At 32.9% G+C, this 18,398-nt stretch overlaps 2 protein-coding genes across 2 annotated transcripts; one reads left to right on the forward strand and one right to left on the reverse strand.

Moving 5' to 3' along the window:
• Nucleotides 1–8,711: 8,711 nt before the first annotated feature.
• On the forward strand, nucleotides 8,712–11,422 carry LOC110423291 (Acyl-CoA N-acyltransferases (NAT) superfamily protein). The gene is made up of 2 exons (XM_021437475.2): nucleotides 8,712–10,032; nucleotides 10,998–11,422. Exons 1-2 carry the CDS (start codon nucleotides 9,386–9,388, stop codon nucleotides 11,266–11,268), a joined length of 918 nt encoding a protein of 305 aa, XP_021293150.1. The 5' UTR covers nucleotides 8,712–9,385; the 3' UTR covers nucleotides 11,269–11,422.
• Nucleotides 11,423–11,824: 402 nt separating this feature from the next.
• On the reverse strand, nucleotides 11,825–16,131 carry LOC110423290 (Protein kinase superfamily protein). Its single transcript, XM_021437474.2, has 7 exons — nucleotides 14,906–16,131; nucleotides 14,632–14,819; nucleotides 14,231–14,429; nucleotides 13,991–14,154; nucleotides 13,805–13,909; nucleotides 12,578–12,700; nucleotides 11,825–12,473 (listed from the first exon to the last, which is right to left on the reverse strand). The coding sequence occupies exons 1-7, from the start codon at nucleotides 14,973–14,975 to the stop codon at nucleotides 12,246–12,248; spliced, it is 1,077 nt and encodes a 358-aa protein (XP_021293149.1). The 5' UTR covers nucleotides 14,976–16,131; the 3' UTR covers nucleotides 11,825–12,245.
• Nucleotides 16,132–18,398: the final 2,267 nt, after the last annotated feature.

The raw sequence follows: 18,398 nt of genomic DNA on the forward strand, positions 1-18,398 counted from the left end.
GCTAGCATAGAGAGTAGTTAAAATCTCCTACCTTGTTGAAGGTTCAAGTGTAATAGTGTGGATACTGTTGGGGGCCAAACATTTGGTCTTCTTTCAATCAAGAGGACTTGCCATTGTGATTACGACATCACTTGGCTAGGTGATGTTTTTGTTTACTCCCTTTATATTTTGTTTGTATTAAAACCACCAAGGTAATCCATGGGTGGCAGCATGGCATGGTATGTTTAAATTTTTATTTTTTGCTAAGTATGATAATTGTTATCTCTAAGTTTCATGCCATTTTCAACATTGAAGATTGATATTTGTTAAATATGATGTCTTTTATATTATGCATTTGTTCTTGGTTTTGCATTGTTGGTCTTTCTGGTTTCTTTTTTATTTAAGTTTTTAATTTCTCAAAGTATTTTTTTTGAGTGTCAAGTCTTAAATTTTATCAATGATTTTAATCATAAGTTCTTGGTCTTTTGTTAGGGCATTAATTTGTCTTTCATTATCTATTGAAGATTGGGAAGTAGTCTATATTTCATTTACTTGAAATTCATTTGTAGATTTTGTGCTTTCTATTATCTCATGATTCTACTGTTGCTGGTTCTAATAGGATTTCATTAATTTTTTGTTCAATTTCTTCATCAAGATGAAGCTCATTGATCTTTTTATTAATTTTGCAAAATTTTGAGATGTGACCAAATTTACCATATTTGTTGCATTTTATTGTTTTATCAATTTCTTCATGAAGATGAAGCTCATTGAGCTTTCTATTAATTTAGCAAAACTTTGAGATGTGACCAAATTTACCACATTTGTAGAATTTTATTATTTTTATCAATTCTATTTTCTATCTTTTGTTTTTATTTTTTTTCCTTATATTTTTTGTATTTTGGTTTTTTATAATAATCTAGGGTAGATTTCTTATATCTCTTTTGTTTACTTTTGCAAGGCAACAAGTTTTTGAAGAAGAGGGTTTGTGTTTGATGTCAAATTGTTAGTAGAATGATCCTAATTTTTTCTTACATGAATATATTTCTTTTTTTTTCAATTATTTTTGAAGTTTTAGGTTTTGGTAGATTTTTAACCCTTCTGTTTGCATAAAGCTAATAAGTTCACCATATGTAAGATTTTCATAAGGGATAATTTCCTTATAGGTTTCCTTATTTGGTTTTTAACTTCTCTCCTAGGAGTTTAGAAAGTCATGTTAGAAAGTTTTCTTTCCATAAGGATTGCTGGTTATCAAACCTCTGCATGACCCTTGTCATAAATATATCTTTGTACCACTTAAAATCTGTTATTTTTTTGCATTTTAGTTCTAATAACATTCTTGAATTTTTATCTTTAAGGTATGAAGGATTTCTTATAAAATGTTTTGAGATTAAGAAATTAGGGTTGTTACAACATCTTGGATTTCTTTCCTTGTTCATCTAAAATGGTATTTCTTTTATCATCTTCTTTAATGGCTTTTAATATTTCATGTTATTGCTTTGTGGTAAGGTAATTACCCACTATCCTTTAAATTGTCATGTAAAACCATCAACTAAAAAGTTTACAATTGAATAGTCTATAATTTACCTATTTGATTTTGGGTTTTATACACGTTTGATACCATTATCATTTGTTAAAGGGTACAGAAAATGTTATATTTAGACATCTTATCAATATTCCATTTGTAGATAGTATTGGTGTTATATTTGTGTTGGAAAATAGGTTTTCCTCTATGTTAAGATCTGGTGTTGTAATTTTGGGATAATAAAGTTTTTTAGGTTCCTTCTAGACCATTTTATTGAGTTATTGATCATCCATAGGATTTGAATCTGTTCATTGATTTAGCATATTTATGGAATGGTTTTTTTGAAGAGGTGTATCTGGAGTTACCAATCCTGAGTTTTGGCTTTCCAAGGTATCAATCTTGTGTTGAATTTCTCTTAAGAAATCATTTTGGTGTGTTTGATGAAACTTTCTTGGTATTTCAAAAGGTTTGGAAATTGGTTCTTTGGCTTTAGTAGCTTCTGTATTTGTTGATTGTTTTTGAATGAGTTTTGGTTTGTTCTTAATCAGTGTTTCTATATTCTCCAATTGTTTTCCTATGGTGTGGAGACATAGATTTGTATAATTATTTTATTCAACTACCACTTTCATATCTTTTAAGGAAAATTATTCTCTTAAGTCTAAGGATCTCGTTCTTAAGGGAGTTACCATTATACCTATATTTTTGTGGGAATATTGGATTTTTGATAAAGAAGGATGTTAAGATTCAACTTCTCCTTTATTTGTTTGCCACTTAATTATGCTTTTTGTAGTGTTTATTGATCCTAAATAATATTCTTCAAAACATGTAAAGAATTTTATTAGAATCTTATGGTTTTTCATTAAATTGTAATATTCTTAAAGGATTTGATCCTTTTCATTTTTATAAATTTCTAAATAATTTTTTTTTGCTTATATTTGTTAGAGTAGAAATGCTTTCTACATTATTTTTTTATTGATTTTAAACTCTTTTTCCAATACAAATATTTTAGAGTTTTCTTCTACATTGGCTACGATTGTGTTTGGACTATTAGTCATTGACGAATATGTTGGAGACATGTGAGGTGAGTTGTTTGAACTAAGTTCTTGCCTACTGTATATTGATTGGGTATGTTTGAGGAATTATCTATACCTTGTAAACTTGTCCTAATAGTGAACGGTATTGAAGAAACAGAAGCTCTAATTGTCTTAAAGTTCGCTCTATTGGTTGTTGCGGATGAATCATCTCCGATAATATTTAATTGTTTAATAAAAACGGTGGCTTGTCCTAAATTAAAGAATTGTTTTGAAATTATTCTTAGTGGTTTGTTATGTTAGTTTTGTTCTTGTTTTCACATGACAAAATTAATTGAACTTAATGAGCTTCGAAGGTGAAAGATATTTTTGAATATAAAGAAAAATCTCAAAGGATTGTTAGATGTACTTAATAGAAATATATAATGTAATGCTTTAATTATTTAAATATATTTTTAATATGAATAATCATGCTCTTAATTTCATCAAAAGTCTCTTGTTTTCCAAATTAAATGTGCCAGCCCAAGGATTAATTTTTTACTTGATTCTTGAATGAAAAGAAGAAAAATATATTGATTTAATTATAGGAAGAATCGATTTTGAAGAAAAAAAAAGTTAGTTCTTGAAAAAAGATCAACAATGGAAAAATCGATTTTAGAATAGGGAGAAGGCGGTTCTTGAAAGACAGAAGCTATAAGCTTGTGAAGAATTGACATCTCAAAGATAAAGAATCAATTTTGGAGAAATAGAAAGTAGAAAGAGAAAAACAAGGAACAAAGGATCGATTTCATAAGAAGAAGAAGTTAGTTCTTGAAGCACTAAAATTACAACTCAAAACCTTGGTGACCAAGAAAGGCATGGCACAACTAAACAAAAGTGGAGCAGCAAAATTCAAGCTTAAATTCAAATTTTAGCCTCATTCCATAGTGAAGAACTAACACCTTAAGGCGAAAGAATTAACTCTCCTAAATTGCAAAGGTGTCACCTAGAAGAATCGACACCTCAAAATAGAAAATCAATTCTATAGAAGCAACTTATTTGTGCAAGCAAGCTCGAACAAATAAGAAATGATTCAAAACTTACTCAAATGGATAGAAAATCTCAAAGACTATAAAAATCCAACTTAAGGATGTTAAAATAAGGAGAAAAGAGGATTTTGAAAGATTTTGAATCATCCTTGAAGAGGAAAAGAGAAGAAAAGCAAGAGTAATAGCTGAGAGTAAAAAAGTTTTACCTTTAAGCAAACAAAGAGCTCAAACTTCTTATCTTTACCCTTCAGCTGATCTTTCTCAAGCTTAGACTTTCCTTAATCATTCTTATTCTTATGAAAACTCACATATTTCTGAACCTAAACTTCATTATCCACCTTTTAAAAGGGTTTTAATTATGGTTCACTTGAATCCACCATTGTATTGGTTATACCTCCAAGCAAAAGGTAGAGGAGTTTTGTCTGATCCTTTAAAAAGCTTGTTCTTTTGTAAAGGTTGTGTTTTAACTTAAAAATGCAGTATCATGGTAGAAGTTACGTTTGATCCTACAAAAGGCAAGTTGTGAAAGTTATACTTGATCCTACAAAAGGCATGTTATAAAAGTTATGCCTGATCTTGTTAAAAAGGCAAGCTGATAGTTGATTTAAACTCCTTGTGCTATCAAGGAAAAAGACTAGGAAATGGAAGGCCAAACCTTTTTAAAAATCTTGTTAAGTCCTTTTTTATTTTATTGCTCTTTACTCATTAAGTTTATACTCTATTTTATTGCTTTATTCTTTCACGATTAACCTTATTTTTGAAAAAAAGGAAATTTTTTATTAATAACCAATTCACCCCCTCTTGGTAGTTTGCTTTATGTTTATTTTTTCTAACATGTTAAAACTAATTCTACATATCTATCTCTATATTGAGCTATATGGTTTATTTCTATATTTTGGATGAGAATAAAAGTTGTAATTCCTTGAAGTCTCCATCTGTTTGGGAGTTGGACTTTATGCCAATGTATGGTCCTTGGTATGGTAATGTGAAACCTGGACATGTTTGTTTGAATTAGGAGAAGTTCTTCTCTTGGGCTGTGGATTAAAGCCTTGGTATTGATCACTAAATACATGGCCTTATAATATAATCTATAAACTAAAGTTAGTGGTTTAGATCTTGACATCATCTTGTAATTATGTGTTTGGGTTTAGAGTATCAAGGAATTTAAGATATTCCTATCTTTCAAGGATACCATAAAATTAGGGAAACAATTGAAATTTATTGGTTCTATACATAGACTTGCTTTTACTATCCCTAATAAAGAGTCATTGAAATCGAGATGTCTTTTAGTTCTGAGAGCTATAAGGATGAAAGTATCCAATCCCTCTTTTGTGAGCAATTTATCTTTTCCTTGTACTAATTCAAAATGAATATAATTATATTTTAGGTGTTTGAGTTTTTCTATTATCTTTTGATCCAATAATTGGATATTTTCACATTGGTTTTGGATGGATATTTCTTATTCTTTGGTTTTAATCAAACATCCACATAAGGAACGTAGATGTAGGTTATGGAAGGTTGATAATTAATACATTTGGTTTTGGAAGACTCTTTCATTACAAATTGTGATATAAAACCAATGAAGAAAACATTCATTAGAAAAACAGTATCACAGACATAGATAATTGAGAAATTCCCTAAGAGTCCCCAAAACTAAATATATAAATCATCAACCTTCCATAACCTGTATCTACATTCCTTATGTGGATATTTGATCGAAACCAAAGAAAAAGGCATACCTATCCAAAACCAATATGAAAATATCTAACTCTTGGATCAAGAGACAATAGCAAAAATCAGGCACCAAAAATATAATTATATTCATTTTGGATTAGTTTAAGTAGGAGTTAAACCACTCACAAAAAAAAAAAGGATTAGATACTTCCATCCTTATTGCTCTTAAAGATAAAAGACATCTCTATTTTGATGACTCTTTATTAAGGACAGTATAAACAAGTCTGTGTAGAAGACTAATATATATAAATTATTTCTCCAATTTTATGGTATCCTTGAAAGATAAGAATATCTTAAACTCCTTGACATTCCAAATCCAAACACATAATTACAAAATGATGCCATGATTTAAACCATTGACCTTAGTTTATAAACTATATTATAAGGCCATGTATTCAGTGATCAATACCAAGGCTTTAATCTATAGCACAAGAAGAGAAACTTTCCTAATTTAAACAAACATGTCCAAGTTTCATGCTACCATACCAATGACCATACACTAGCATGAAGTCCAACTCCTAAACAAATGGAGACTTGAAGGAGTTACGATTCCTGTTCCCATCCAAAATATAGAAATAAACCATATAGTTCAATACAGAGATGAATTTGTAGAATTAGGTTTTAACAGACCACTAGAATGCCTTAAAGATAATCTTTTAATTTAGGACAAGCCACCATTTTTATTAGAAGCTTAAATATTCTAGGAGATGATTCATCCACAACAACCCATAAAACGGATTTTAAGACAGCTAGAGCTTCCATTTCTTCAAGACCATCCATTATTAGGACAAATTTACAAGGAATAAATAATTGCTTAAATATACACTAACCAATATACAACAAGCAAGAACCTAGTCCAAATAACTCACCTCACATGTCTCAGACATATTCGTCAATGACTAATAATCCAAACATAACTGCAAATGAAGTACATATATATATATATATGTTAGTGTGAGCCTTGTAAGCCAATCTATGGTTGTATGAAATTATAATTTGAGATTTATGTGTGACATTTTGTTATTTATTATTTATCCATAAGTTTGTAGTTTAATTATTATTTATACTTATGTAGATAAAGCCCAAGGAACTATATATGCCTTATAAAGGAATTGTATAGAGGTACAATTATCAAGTTCTTAAGCATCAAAACATTGTTCCTAAAAATTCCTAATTATTGTATTATTGAGACGAGGCATAAATAATACTCAAAGGTCAGCATGTGCTATGTTCTTTACTTGTGAAGTAAACAACTAATCTCATAAGTTGAAGTATAGAGATACTCTAAAGTAGCATGTGGGTGCTTGCCTTTGGAGAGCAAGTTCATTAAACCTGACTCAACATGAGAAGCGCATTTGGTATCTTACTTTAGTTCTATGCAATACTTATCATGTGTTAGTTGTATAAATACTCTTTAGATTTGAGACACTAGGATGTTTCATATGTTGAGTGTTATACTTTAATTTTATCTTTATAGGTCTTATCAAGGATGTTAAATCAGGATGCTTTCGGTATAGCATAAAGCATGTAAAGGTAAATAGTGGTTAAGATATGAATCATCATCCCAAGTGATACAAGGGGACATATCTTAATAATTCTTGATTAATCTTACCTTGATGAAATCCTTGGCCAAGGTTATTTGGAGATTAGGAAATGAGTTTCATAAATATCTATAAAGCTAATGATTTAACTACAAGAACAAATATGGAGATTAATAAGAATGGACACTACACCATACTCTTATTATCTTTGGGATATATAATGAGAAAATAAATTACATTGATAGATTATACATTGAAAGGTTGTTAAAGAGCGTTTTGACTCTTTTAATAATTGGGCGGTCATGATGCATTGCTAGATGTCAATCTTAGTTTATTGAATTAAATTAACTGATTTATAATGAATATGGTTCATTTAAATTAATTAATAAAAAATTTATAATTCAGTTCCATTGTCAACATGTTGAGAACTTAATGGATCACACACAATAAGTTGCATTAGGATTAAATTAGAAGTGTGACGATTAAGTTAGACTTACATCATACACTAGCTTTTTACCTTCAAAGCACTTAATTAAAATGGTTTAATTAAGTACTAGGTCAATATTGTAAGAAGTTATAATATTGAGAACTTATCTGCAAACTAAAGAAGTTAATAAACCTAGGTATAAAAGTCATTTTTTAACTACTCCTCAAAATTGAATTAGTTGTCAGAAAAACTAACAAAGAAAAACCTCTCTAGCCGTTGCACCTTGAGAGAGAATTCCTTGAGAAGAAAGTCTCTTATGGTTTGGCCAAAGAGTGGGTGAGGAAAAGAACAAGTTGTTGTCCACTTTGTTAGTACAAGGCATAGCTGAGAGCCCCACCTTGGAGAACGTTCAAGTGCAACTGTATGAGAAGGTCAAACATTTAGGTGGCTCAAGTTCTTCCACTTCTTTGTGATAGTGTTGCGTTTTTCCAAAGTGATTTTACCATCGTGATTGCTACATCAGTTGTCTAGGTGATATTTTTAGATTACTTTTTTAATTTGTATATTTTGTATTAAAAACTAATAAAGAGATCTATGAATGATAGCATAAGTTTCATACATTTTAAAATTATTGATTCCGTTATGTATAATCTAATCTTGTGTCGTTCTCCCATATATATATATATATATATATATCAAATTCTACAATCGAAATTAAATATATCTTTACATTTAAGGCAACAAAAGAGGTTGTTTGGATGAAGAACTTTAGAACTGTACTAGGTGTAGTTCTTAGCATTGTTGATCCAATTAGCTTGTATAGAAAGTACATTTGCTCTCTGTTTGTTTGAGAAATACCCTCGCACCTCTCCCAAAATCGTACGATGTAAATAACCATTTGGCGCGTATTTCTGGAACAAATAAACGGCAAATGTAACGGTATGGTCCATACTGTCCACTTTGGCGGGTGTGACAACAGCCCTTGGAAGAAATTAAAAGTTTGAGAGCACGACTCACGAGGGGTATCTGGTAAAAGCCATGAAATTAGCTGCAAAAAGCTCAAACCTTAGCTGAAAGAAGAAAAATGAGGGATTAATGGAGTGTAAAGATGCACAAAGACTACCAAGGGTAAAGACAATGTTTGTTTATCCCATTTTAGCCTTATTTTGTTTGCCCTTTTAGAAAATGGAAAACACCATAAAGAGAGTGGAGACAAAAGAGGAATGAGCGGCCGCCGGGGACAGGGCCATCGATCCTAGTTTCGACAAGGCAGGTCTGAAGCTTACAAGGCCATTTTAGGCCATTTATCAAGAGGTCAAATCGAGCCTCGATGGCGAGTTCTGGCCACGCAGACTCCCCATCTAGCTACCAAGGACGAAGAAGGAAAAGAAGAGAATTCTTTATTTTAAAGGGCAAGATTGGGAATATATCCAACCATTAAACTACAAGGTGATTTTTGTTGAGCCAATGTTATCTGCTTTTGCAGCTAATTCAAAAGCTTTTTGCAAAGTGAGTCACACATTTTCTGGCTCCCACTGCCAGGTAAACCTGTTTCCAACAGTTTCTTAAAACCTTTGTGACATTAGCAAACTTTCATCCAAGGATTACTGTTGCAGTCACCAAAAAGTACGGTATGGATTCAGTAGCCCACTGCAGCCACCCGTCATATTCGTGTAGTGGTACTAGTATAACTTTTGGATCTGGCTTTGTTCAAGTTCATCAGGAAAAATTGGGGAACAAGAACGGGGAAAAAAAAAAACCCTTTGTCCTGTCCAGGTCCTCAAGGAAAAATCAGAAAATTGAGGAAGACACGACACCTTTTGCTGTAATACAACACGTGCCTTCAAACAGCATCGCTGGATTTAGTTCCTGACTAGTTTCATCTCAACTCACCCAGCAGTCTGTCTGTCTGTTATTCTGCCAGTGGCCCAAAGTCACAAAGATAAAACCTTTAATGAAAAAAAAAGGAAAAGCGACAATTTCACAAAGAAAAGAAGACATTCAGTTAAAATATTTTGCTTAATGACTATACGATACTGTTCCCAATTTATCTCATCATCAACTTCTGATCTCAAATAAGTCAACAGAAACAGAAAAAAGAGAACAAACACTCTCCTATTCCTATGGCAGCTGCAGCACTTTCATTATCTCCTTACTTAGATCCCCGACAACAGCACTTACATACCCACCTTAACCCCACCAAAGGCCTTCCCTTTCCTTCTTCCAGAAACCCTCTTCTGTCTCTCCACAAACTTGACCGTTACAATTTCAAATGTTCTCTCCCTTCTTCTTCCTCCACCAACTCAGTTACGCCAGCTCAGCACTACTCCTTTCTTGATGACCCTTTTAGGGGAAGCCGTTTTTTAACCAATGAAGAGCTTGAAAAGCTCAAAGCTTTGGAGTCTTTTGTTTATCTTCAAGAGTTGGAATCTGGGTCGTTGTGGGTTCGTGCCATGAGGGCCGAGGAGATGGATTTGACTGTTGGGTTGTTGGCCGAGTCATTTGCTGAGTCAATGTTGATGCCTTTGGGATATGAGGCTTTGTTGAGGTTCTTGGTCAAGCAGTATTTGATTGAGAGAAGAGCTGTGATGCCACATGCTGTGACTCTTGTTGGGTTTTATAGAGAGAATGGACGGAGAGGAGAGGAACTGGCTGGGACCGTGGAAATTTGCCTTGACAAAAGGGGTGCTAACTCTTCTCCTCCTTCACCTACCCCTCCCAAGAATTCGCCTTATATTTGTAACATGACAGTCACAAAGCAGCTCAGAAGGTATAAGGTTATTTGTTTTTGTTTTTTTTTTTTAATTTCTGATTTGATGGATATTAGTGGAGGGGAATAATGACTTCTTGATTTGTAATTTTACACACTTTTGTGGGGCCAAGATTAATTATAGATCAATAACTAAATGAAAGACAACTTAGGATTTGTAATGCTAAAGTCATCTGATGACTATGAAATTTTTTCTTGTGTTCAACGTGTTCTCATTCCAAGTTGAGTTTTTCATTTGTATAGTTCTGTTACACCCTTAGTAGGTTCAAGATTATTAGTAGGTTAAGCACTAAGTGAAAGACCATAAAGGATTTGTAATGTTTAAGCCATCGTAGGAGTAAGAAGCTGTTCTTATAGTCAATATGCTCTCACTTCAGGTTGAGTTATTCATTTGTCAGTTTTTTTCTCCAGTGATAATTCACTAATGGAAAATCTTTGGAAATGGCCTTTCTTGGCTCTAATTAGGGGGAAAAATTTGAGCTGCAGGACTTACTATTTACACTTTGCTAAGTCTGGAAAGAAAATTGATTAAATAATGCTGTAAGACTGTCAAAGGGTAGTTCAGATCTCATCTATTTAATTTGTGATGGAATTTTTCAGTGATAGAGTTTAGTAGACAAGCCACTAGATTCTTTATATTTAACTTATTCTGATTTATTTGTTATATCTTAAAGTTTTTCTCAATGCTTGATTTTTCTTAACTCTATGAATCCTTGTATAATCTGCATGTTCAGAAGTTTTCTAGTTTGAGTTTAGAATCAAGAGGCTGACTAGTTTAGTGCTGCCCAATGATATTTGCTATATCCTGAATCATTGCTCCAATTTTTTTTGTTTTTTTTGTATTTTGATTATTCTTATGGCATGTACTTACACAGAAATTTTCTCGGCACTACTTGTTCAGTTTAAATATGTGGCCTTTTTGTTAGTAATTAAAATTCTTGGTGTCTGCTTTTGAAATCATTTAGGAGGGGCATTGGATGGCATCTTCTCAAGGCAAGTGAGGAACTAATATCTCAAATGACTTCTTCAAAAGAGGTGTACTTGCATTGCAGAATGATTGATGAGGCTCCATTCAACATGTACATAAAAGCAGGATACAATGTTCTTCAGACAGATAGTATCTTTATCCTGTTGACATTACAGAGACGTAAGCACTTGATGCGCAAGAAACTTCCTGTTTTTAACAATTTAGCAGAATCAGATATGTCAGACTCTGGTGAGGAACTTCCCTCATAAATGGATAAGTTGAAATCATTCTGTAATTGTAATCTTTTGAGCTACATGCAGTTACAGTCACGCATATAACCCGTATGTTTATCATGCTCTATTGAAACTCTTGTTCCCTCTTCTCTTGTTAATCACTATTGTACAGCTGTTAATTTTTGCTGCTTGTTTGGGAAGATGACTTCATTCTTATATTTGTTCCCTGCATTGTCTCTTTTAATGAATTGGGATTTCCAGGTCCCTAATGTTGTTCAACCAGATTGCTAAGATCATCCATTTGAGTGGATTTCCTACTAGGAATTTGATGGCTTCTCTTAATATCCTTGCTTTTAATTTATCATGTGCATGGTAGAGCACATTTTAAAGGTAAATTGCATCAGGCATTGCTTTTGTTATTTTTTGTCAAATTATGGTCTTAAACAAACTTGTAATTTTCTGTATTTATCTCTCCAACTATGTTTACCTGGGATTTATAGATTTCAGATTTTTGAGCTTGAACTTATGAACAGGAAAGGGAGAAAAGGAAACATCCTTGAGTGAGCTTTGGTTATTGTTGGTGCAAATGAAATTAAAGAGCACTATTTGTTCTCTTATTTATTTTGGTGCAGAATACTTATTATTTCACTGTGTTTATACACTATAGAATGCATAGAATTAGCTGCACTAAGCAAAACATTACCAAACAAACTGATGATGCTAGACTAGAACTAAACATCTGAGGTATTTAAAAAAAAAAAAAGCAACTAAACATATGAAGAACTATGATCACTTCTGTTTTCTCAGTTCTCCAATAGTTATTTTTCCATGAAACCACTCTCAATATGACCCTACTCAAATTTCTTCTGTTTTGACTCATATATAACTCAAATACCTTTTTTCTTTTCCCTGCCTCTTATCAAATTGCCATGGTAATAGTGTTTGGTCATAGTTTGGAAGATCCTTATTGTTGATATGTTACAGTTTCACGGCTGGTAAAACATCCGCATTCCTCAACCAATCCTAAAAGCCACACCTAGGCCTTTCGCATTTGTACAGAAAATCAGTTGGAGTTCTTTTACACATTCTGGCATTGAGGGCCGCTCTCTGCTCTCAACACGGACACAGCGTGATGCCAGATTTGCAAACATAGCTATAGATTCAATGGTGTAAGAACTTCGAGCCATCTCTGGATCGATCACCTTATGTAACTTCTTCCGGTCATTCAGTATGTGTCTAACCTGAATCATGGACCACCCACGTATTAGTTCATTTTCCCTGCCTACTATGCTGAAGTCCTTGAAACTTGAGTCACAAACTGTTTGAATGAGAAGTTTTTACATACCTGGATTACAAGGTTTTGATCATTTGGTCCCTGGTTTATGTCTACAGCTCTGCGTCCTGTCAAAAGCTCTAGAAGAACGACTCCAAATGCATAAACATCACTTTGTACAGTTAGTTTTCCTGTCTGTCACCAGAGAAGACAAATGAAAAACCAAGACCATACTTGCTATCGCTAATTAAATCTAGTTGAGCAAAATCTGACATCTCATATTATTTTATTATATTGAAGGTTGAAGAATGAGATATTTGCTTGTAAAGGATCACCTTCGTGTATTTTATACTTATCAGTAATTTTTATTTGGAAGAAGAGAAAAATTCAGATATAGAAATCCGACTATCCCATTTGTTACTGATTGGAACTTAGACTGCATGGTATGGATAAGGTGATTTCTCTCTTTACTTTTGGAATTATAAGGGTTTCACTAAATTTAAGATGTTTGTTTCAAGTGAATTAAACTACCCAGTTGTTTAACCAATTCATGAAAAGATATATAGTGTATTAAATAATCTATAGCATTGAATGCAAAGCTGGTGGCTGGAAGCAAACCCACATATTTTAAGTGTTGGTGGATGGGAAGGTTAGATCTATATTTTGCCAACGTATCTTGGCTCTGTATAATCTTCCTAACTCTTTCTTCTTGTTTTGTTTTTAGGGTTGGGTAAAACTGTAGTGATTTAATTGCAGTTTACAAACCCTTCTTAAGGCTGATTGTGCTGCTTTGTTGGATATATGGATTATGTTTGACTCAGCAAACCAAAATAGCACCCTGAAAGTCTCAAACAAAACGTATAATGGAAAATTTTGACCTAGAAATCCATAAATTCATAATGGAAAACCTTCATTCCTACAAAGCTAACAACTCTCTTGTAAATGTCTTTACTCTCTGATCTCTATGTTTTATGTTTACAAGAATATTTGAGTTACCAGACACTTTACATGCATATAATTGTGTTGGTCAACACATACTGCCTAATTGTGTAGTTTTTGCATTCCATGATCCTTCTGCAATTTTGGTAAGATTAATGACTCTTAAATTTTCGTTTTTAACTAGTTCTTTTGCATGTCCCATAGACCCAGGAAGGTTAGAATGCATGAAGCTCAATAGTTTTAACATACAATAGTCGTTGAAAAACAAAGAATTTGATAAAACAATATTGAAAACTCTTCAAACATTAGCAAAATCATGTAAAAGTGTAGGGAAAACTTTTGTAACATGAAGATGCATACTGATGTATACTCAGGATCAAAGTAGCCAAATGTGCCAAGGACTCTGGCAGTCACATAAGTCTCCTGACCCTCTGGCATTAGTTTGGCAAGTCCAAAATCTGATATCTGTGAAGAGTAGCAAATTGAGTTTTAGTTACAAATGCATTATAATGTCAATGCTTCATGCAAAGTATCTATGTCTCTCACCTTTGCTTCAATGTTGGCATTTAGAAGAACATTGGTAGACTTGAAATCTCTGTGAACTATTGGAATTCCAACAGCGGAACTAGAATGGAGATAAGCAAGTCCCCTGGCTGTTCCAAGTGCCACTTTGAGCCTTAAAGGCCAATCCATTTTTGTTTCCCCAATACCTATTGAGCAGTTTAAGATTGATAGATGTAAAATGGATTAGGCATTAGATTGGAAACAGATTTGAGTGAAACCAACCATTTAAGTGATCTTGCAGGTTCCCTTTTTGCATGTATTCGTAGACTAGAAACCGGTGCTTTCCATCTGCACAATACCCTATCAAGGAAACCAGATTTGGATGGTCCAGTCTGCTCAAGATATCAACTTCTACACGGAACTCACGTTCTCCTTCAGCCTCTTTGAATGGTGGCAGCTCCATTTTCTTGATTGCAACAACCTTCAGAAACAGAAGATAGCTTTTGTATGTTTCTATCACTCTTTTTGGTTGATTACTCCTATAATATAAGTTTTTAATTAAATGAAAATTCTTAAACTTGTTCAGGATAGCACTATAAATGATGTGACTGACTTATTGAGGTAGCATAATTTATTCATGGAACATGCATCCTATTCCAAAACAACACGAAAATCATAAATACCTCTCCAGATCGCAGAGTGCCCTTGTAGACTCGGCCAAATCCTCCTTTCCCTAATAGATTCTCATCACTAAAATAGCATGTTGCCTCCTCCATCTCCTTCAGTGTGAAAACTGATGATCCATGGTGTCTTTTAGTTGGCCGTGGTGCTTGATCCTCAATTTGCCAATACGCTGCTGGTTTATAAATCCCTGAAAAGTAGGTAGGTAATATGAAGGAACATAAAAAAGCCACTGTCAAGGGATGAACTGGTTATCACTTGAAGGTGAATACATACAAGGGTCAGTATGATCCTGGGACTTGCTTCTCCGGCGCTTGTTCCATGCTGATACTAACCTGAAAGGCATTGTCTCTTCCTTGGGTCGATCTATCTATCTTTGATGATGAATTGACAGATTATATTACATGAAACAGACAATTGGAGAGAGAGAGTCTAGTTTCATGTCTCCTTTGCAATTATGAGAAATTGCTTGGTGTCACAAGACAGATGATGGAGAGGAGATGAAAAGATCAAGTTTAGCCCAATTTTTGTAATGAGTTTTGAAGTTAATGCTTGAACAATATGAAGAAAATGGAAATGCTTCTGAGGATGTGCATAAAGAACTAAGATGTTACAGAGTACAGTAATCTCCTCAAGTGTACGTATGGAGCAAGTGAAGTTAAATTTAGAGAATACTCAACAACATATTTCCAACAACCCTATTTTGGATAGAGAGAGAGAGAAAGAAAGATGTACTTGAAGGAAAAGAAAAAGCAGATGAGAGGAAAAAGTTGGTATTGCTTGCTTACCTTTCGATGGGAAATGGTGGGCTGTGTTTGGTTTGGTTAAGAAATGGAAGCTACCATCTCTCCCTCCAATTTTCTTTGTTTTGCTTTTGAGGGTAGCCGTTGAGAAGGTGCTTTCATTCATTTGTTTTTGTGCCGGATTCTATGATTATTTTCTTCCAAACCACCCCTCGTTATTTTTAAAAATCTTCAAAATATTATTATTGTTGTTATGAAAATGACAAAGTAAGAGATTGGCCCATAATGATTTCATTTTAACACCAATGTGGGGCATAAGATACCAATAATTTGTTTCGTGTCTACATTCAAGATAGTATTATATGATTGAATAGATTCTTACAGACGCTCTTAAATTCTGACAAAATGCTGTTTACTGCTATTAAGATGCTTTTCTCCAAACTAAACCAGGGATAGATGTTTCTGTTTATTTGCTTCTTTTGCCTCTTCTTATCAAGGGGAAGAGCTGCTGCTAAAAAAAAAAATGTTTACACTCTTCTAAGCTATGCCCTGAGGCAAATATTATCTGGTTTTTACCAAAGTATATGGTAATTGGCAGTTGTGGCCCCATTTTGATGCAACTAAACTTGACCCATTTTGTCTTTTGCTGATCTTTCTTCTAAAAGGTTAATTTCAGGATAAATTATGGAAAGGAAGTGAGATGTCGATAAAATGGATCGTTCCAGGTTCAAAGTTTGACATCTGGTTGGTTCTAAATGGTTGAGCACTTTAGAAGGCCTGAAATGTCCACCGGATTGGTAAGTAGAGACTACTTGCCAAGTCTTGTTATTAAGTTTTTTCAAACATACAAGGATTTTAAATAGGACTTAAAGATGGGAGGATCATGCCCAAACTTAAAGTAACATTTACAAATACGTACAAGAAGATGACATAGTATATCGCTTTTGCTTATGACAGATTACCTTATTATAACGACAGATGGGCTTCTAAATTATGTACTTATCAATTTGAACCTAGCATATTCATGTTCTACGTAGTGCTACAAATTTTCCTCCAGCTTTCGGCTGTTTTCCATTTCAGGTATCAAGTAAGGCAAGCTAGCTAGCTATCTTCTTCATCGATCCTTCTCTTCTTCTTCTTCTTCTTCTTCTTCTTCTTCTCCTAAATTTACTGAAAATAGAAGTTTGTTCCTTCGGTTTCAATCAGCATTAAGGCTGCTCCAACAATTATATGATTTTGTGTATCTATACTTGAAGAATGTAATAATTAAGATATTTGACAATTTGATGCACCCATGAAAGTTGATCAATTATAGCCTTTTTTTTTTAATGAGAATAGATTATGATATTAATAAAGGTAATCATTTGAAGCTCTTGGTTTATACGTCTATAACTGAAAAACAAACCTCATGATGGATTTTTCCCTTTGAGCAACTAATATTTCAAAGGTTATATCCAATTCCTATGGTGTTTGGCTGTAGTTTTCATCATCCAACGAAAAATGGCATTTCTTACCTCTAGAATTTTATAAAGGTGAATTTGTCCTAAACAAGGCATCGCCATGCAACCGATGGTGTAACAGAACAACACATGCATCCTTGACACTGCAACTCCATTAGCATTTTACCTCTGACAGATTACCTTAATATTATGACACAAAGCCTGACTAGGATTCAAGAAGCTCCACCTCAATTTAGCGGCAACCCTATATATGGTCCTATCTCTACCGCATATTCACTGTTTCCTATTTTAGTCCACCAAACCAGCAGGATATACCTTTGCCGGTGGATTTCACCTGATTTTTATTCGATATTTTCAATAATATTTTAAGTGTGAGATACCATCTCATGTTAAAAGGTATAAAGGAAAGAATGTCTGTTAAATAACAAAATGTTTAAGTTAGCAGTTTAATTTAAATGGCAAATTGAACTATAATTAGATGTTTCATGTTTTAAATAATCTTGTAATTTAACCAAATTAATAATATATTTAGTATATATTAATATTTAATAAAGACACTTGACACGTGACACGTATTTTCAATCCCATTTACAATTTTGCTATTCTGTCTTTTTTTTTATCTAATTTTCGCTAAATAGCTGTTACATACTAAGTCTTTAATAAGATTTGGCATGGTATAAGAGGCACAAGGTTCTACTAACTTTTGGATTAGTGGATTTGGGACAGTTTGAGAATAAAGGTTTCATGGGTGGGACAAGGTTCCCACTTAAAACCTCAGTAACGGCCCAAGTTTGGCCTGGCCCTCATATTTATGTTCTTTATTATTAAAATTTAAAAATATATTTTAAAATTGAAATTGAATAAAAATATATTATTTACTAATATAATATTTTCTTCGACTTGGGTCTAAATTTAAAAATTCATGTGAAGCAATTCAATTTGTGAACACCTCTATCCAACAATAAATTATTATTACTCCTTTTGAAAAAAAAAATTAATGAGTTATGTATTTATTGGATAAAAAAAAGGAGTTTCGGAAATTTGTTCTCTAATGGATAGAAATTACAGTCCTCTTGGCTCTTGAAAACTTGGCAAAATAGCTTTTTCTCAAATAAAAAGGTAAATTTTGACTTTTACCTCTCCAAAAATTTATGAAATGCTCCCTTCCCCCTTTGTGAAAGTTTCTAATAATGAAGCATAGAATATTTTATAATTTGCATACCTTTTATGTTCTATACCTAATTATTAATTTGATTTCTTATACTACTTTTAATGTGGGCATTGTTTCATTTGATTTTTAACTCCTTAAATTATGAATTTACTAGTAAATTGATTAATAAACATTTGACACTAATTATTGCATCAAAAGTTGTCTAAGAAATATTATTTAAAGAAAATATAATGGATAAAATACATTAAGGTGGCGTTTGGTACATTACAATGCAATGTGATTACAGGTAATGTAATTGCAAGTAATGTGATTGTAAGTAATGTGATTACAGGAAAAATAACATTACAGTGTTTGGTATGTAAGTAAAACAATGATTAAAATGCAGGGAAGATAAT

The sequence above is a fragment of the Theobroma umbraticum genome, unplaced genomic scaffold (genome assembly GCF_002168275.2).
Source record: "Theobroma umbraticum cultivar Fairchild unplaced genomic scaffold, ASM216827v3 scaffold_20.0, whole genome shotgun sequence".
Lineage (NCBI taxonomy): Eukaryota > Viridiplantae > Streptophyta > Magnoliopsida > Malvales > Malvaceae > Theobroma > Theobroma umbraticum.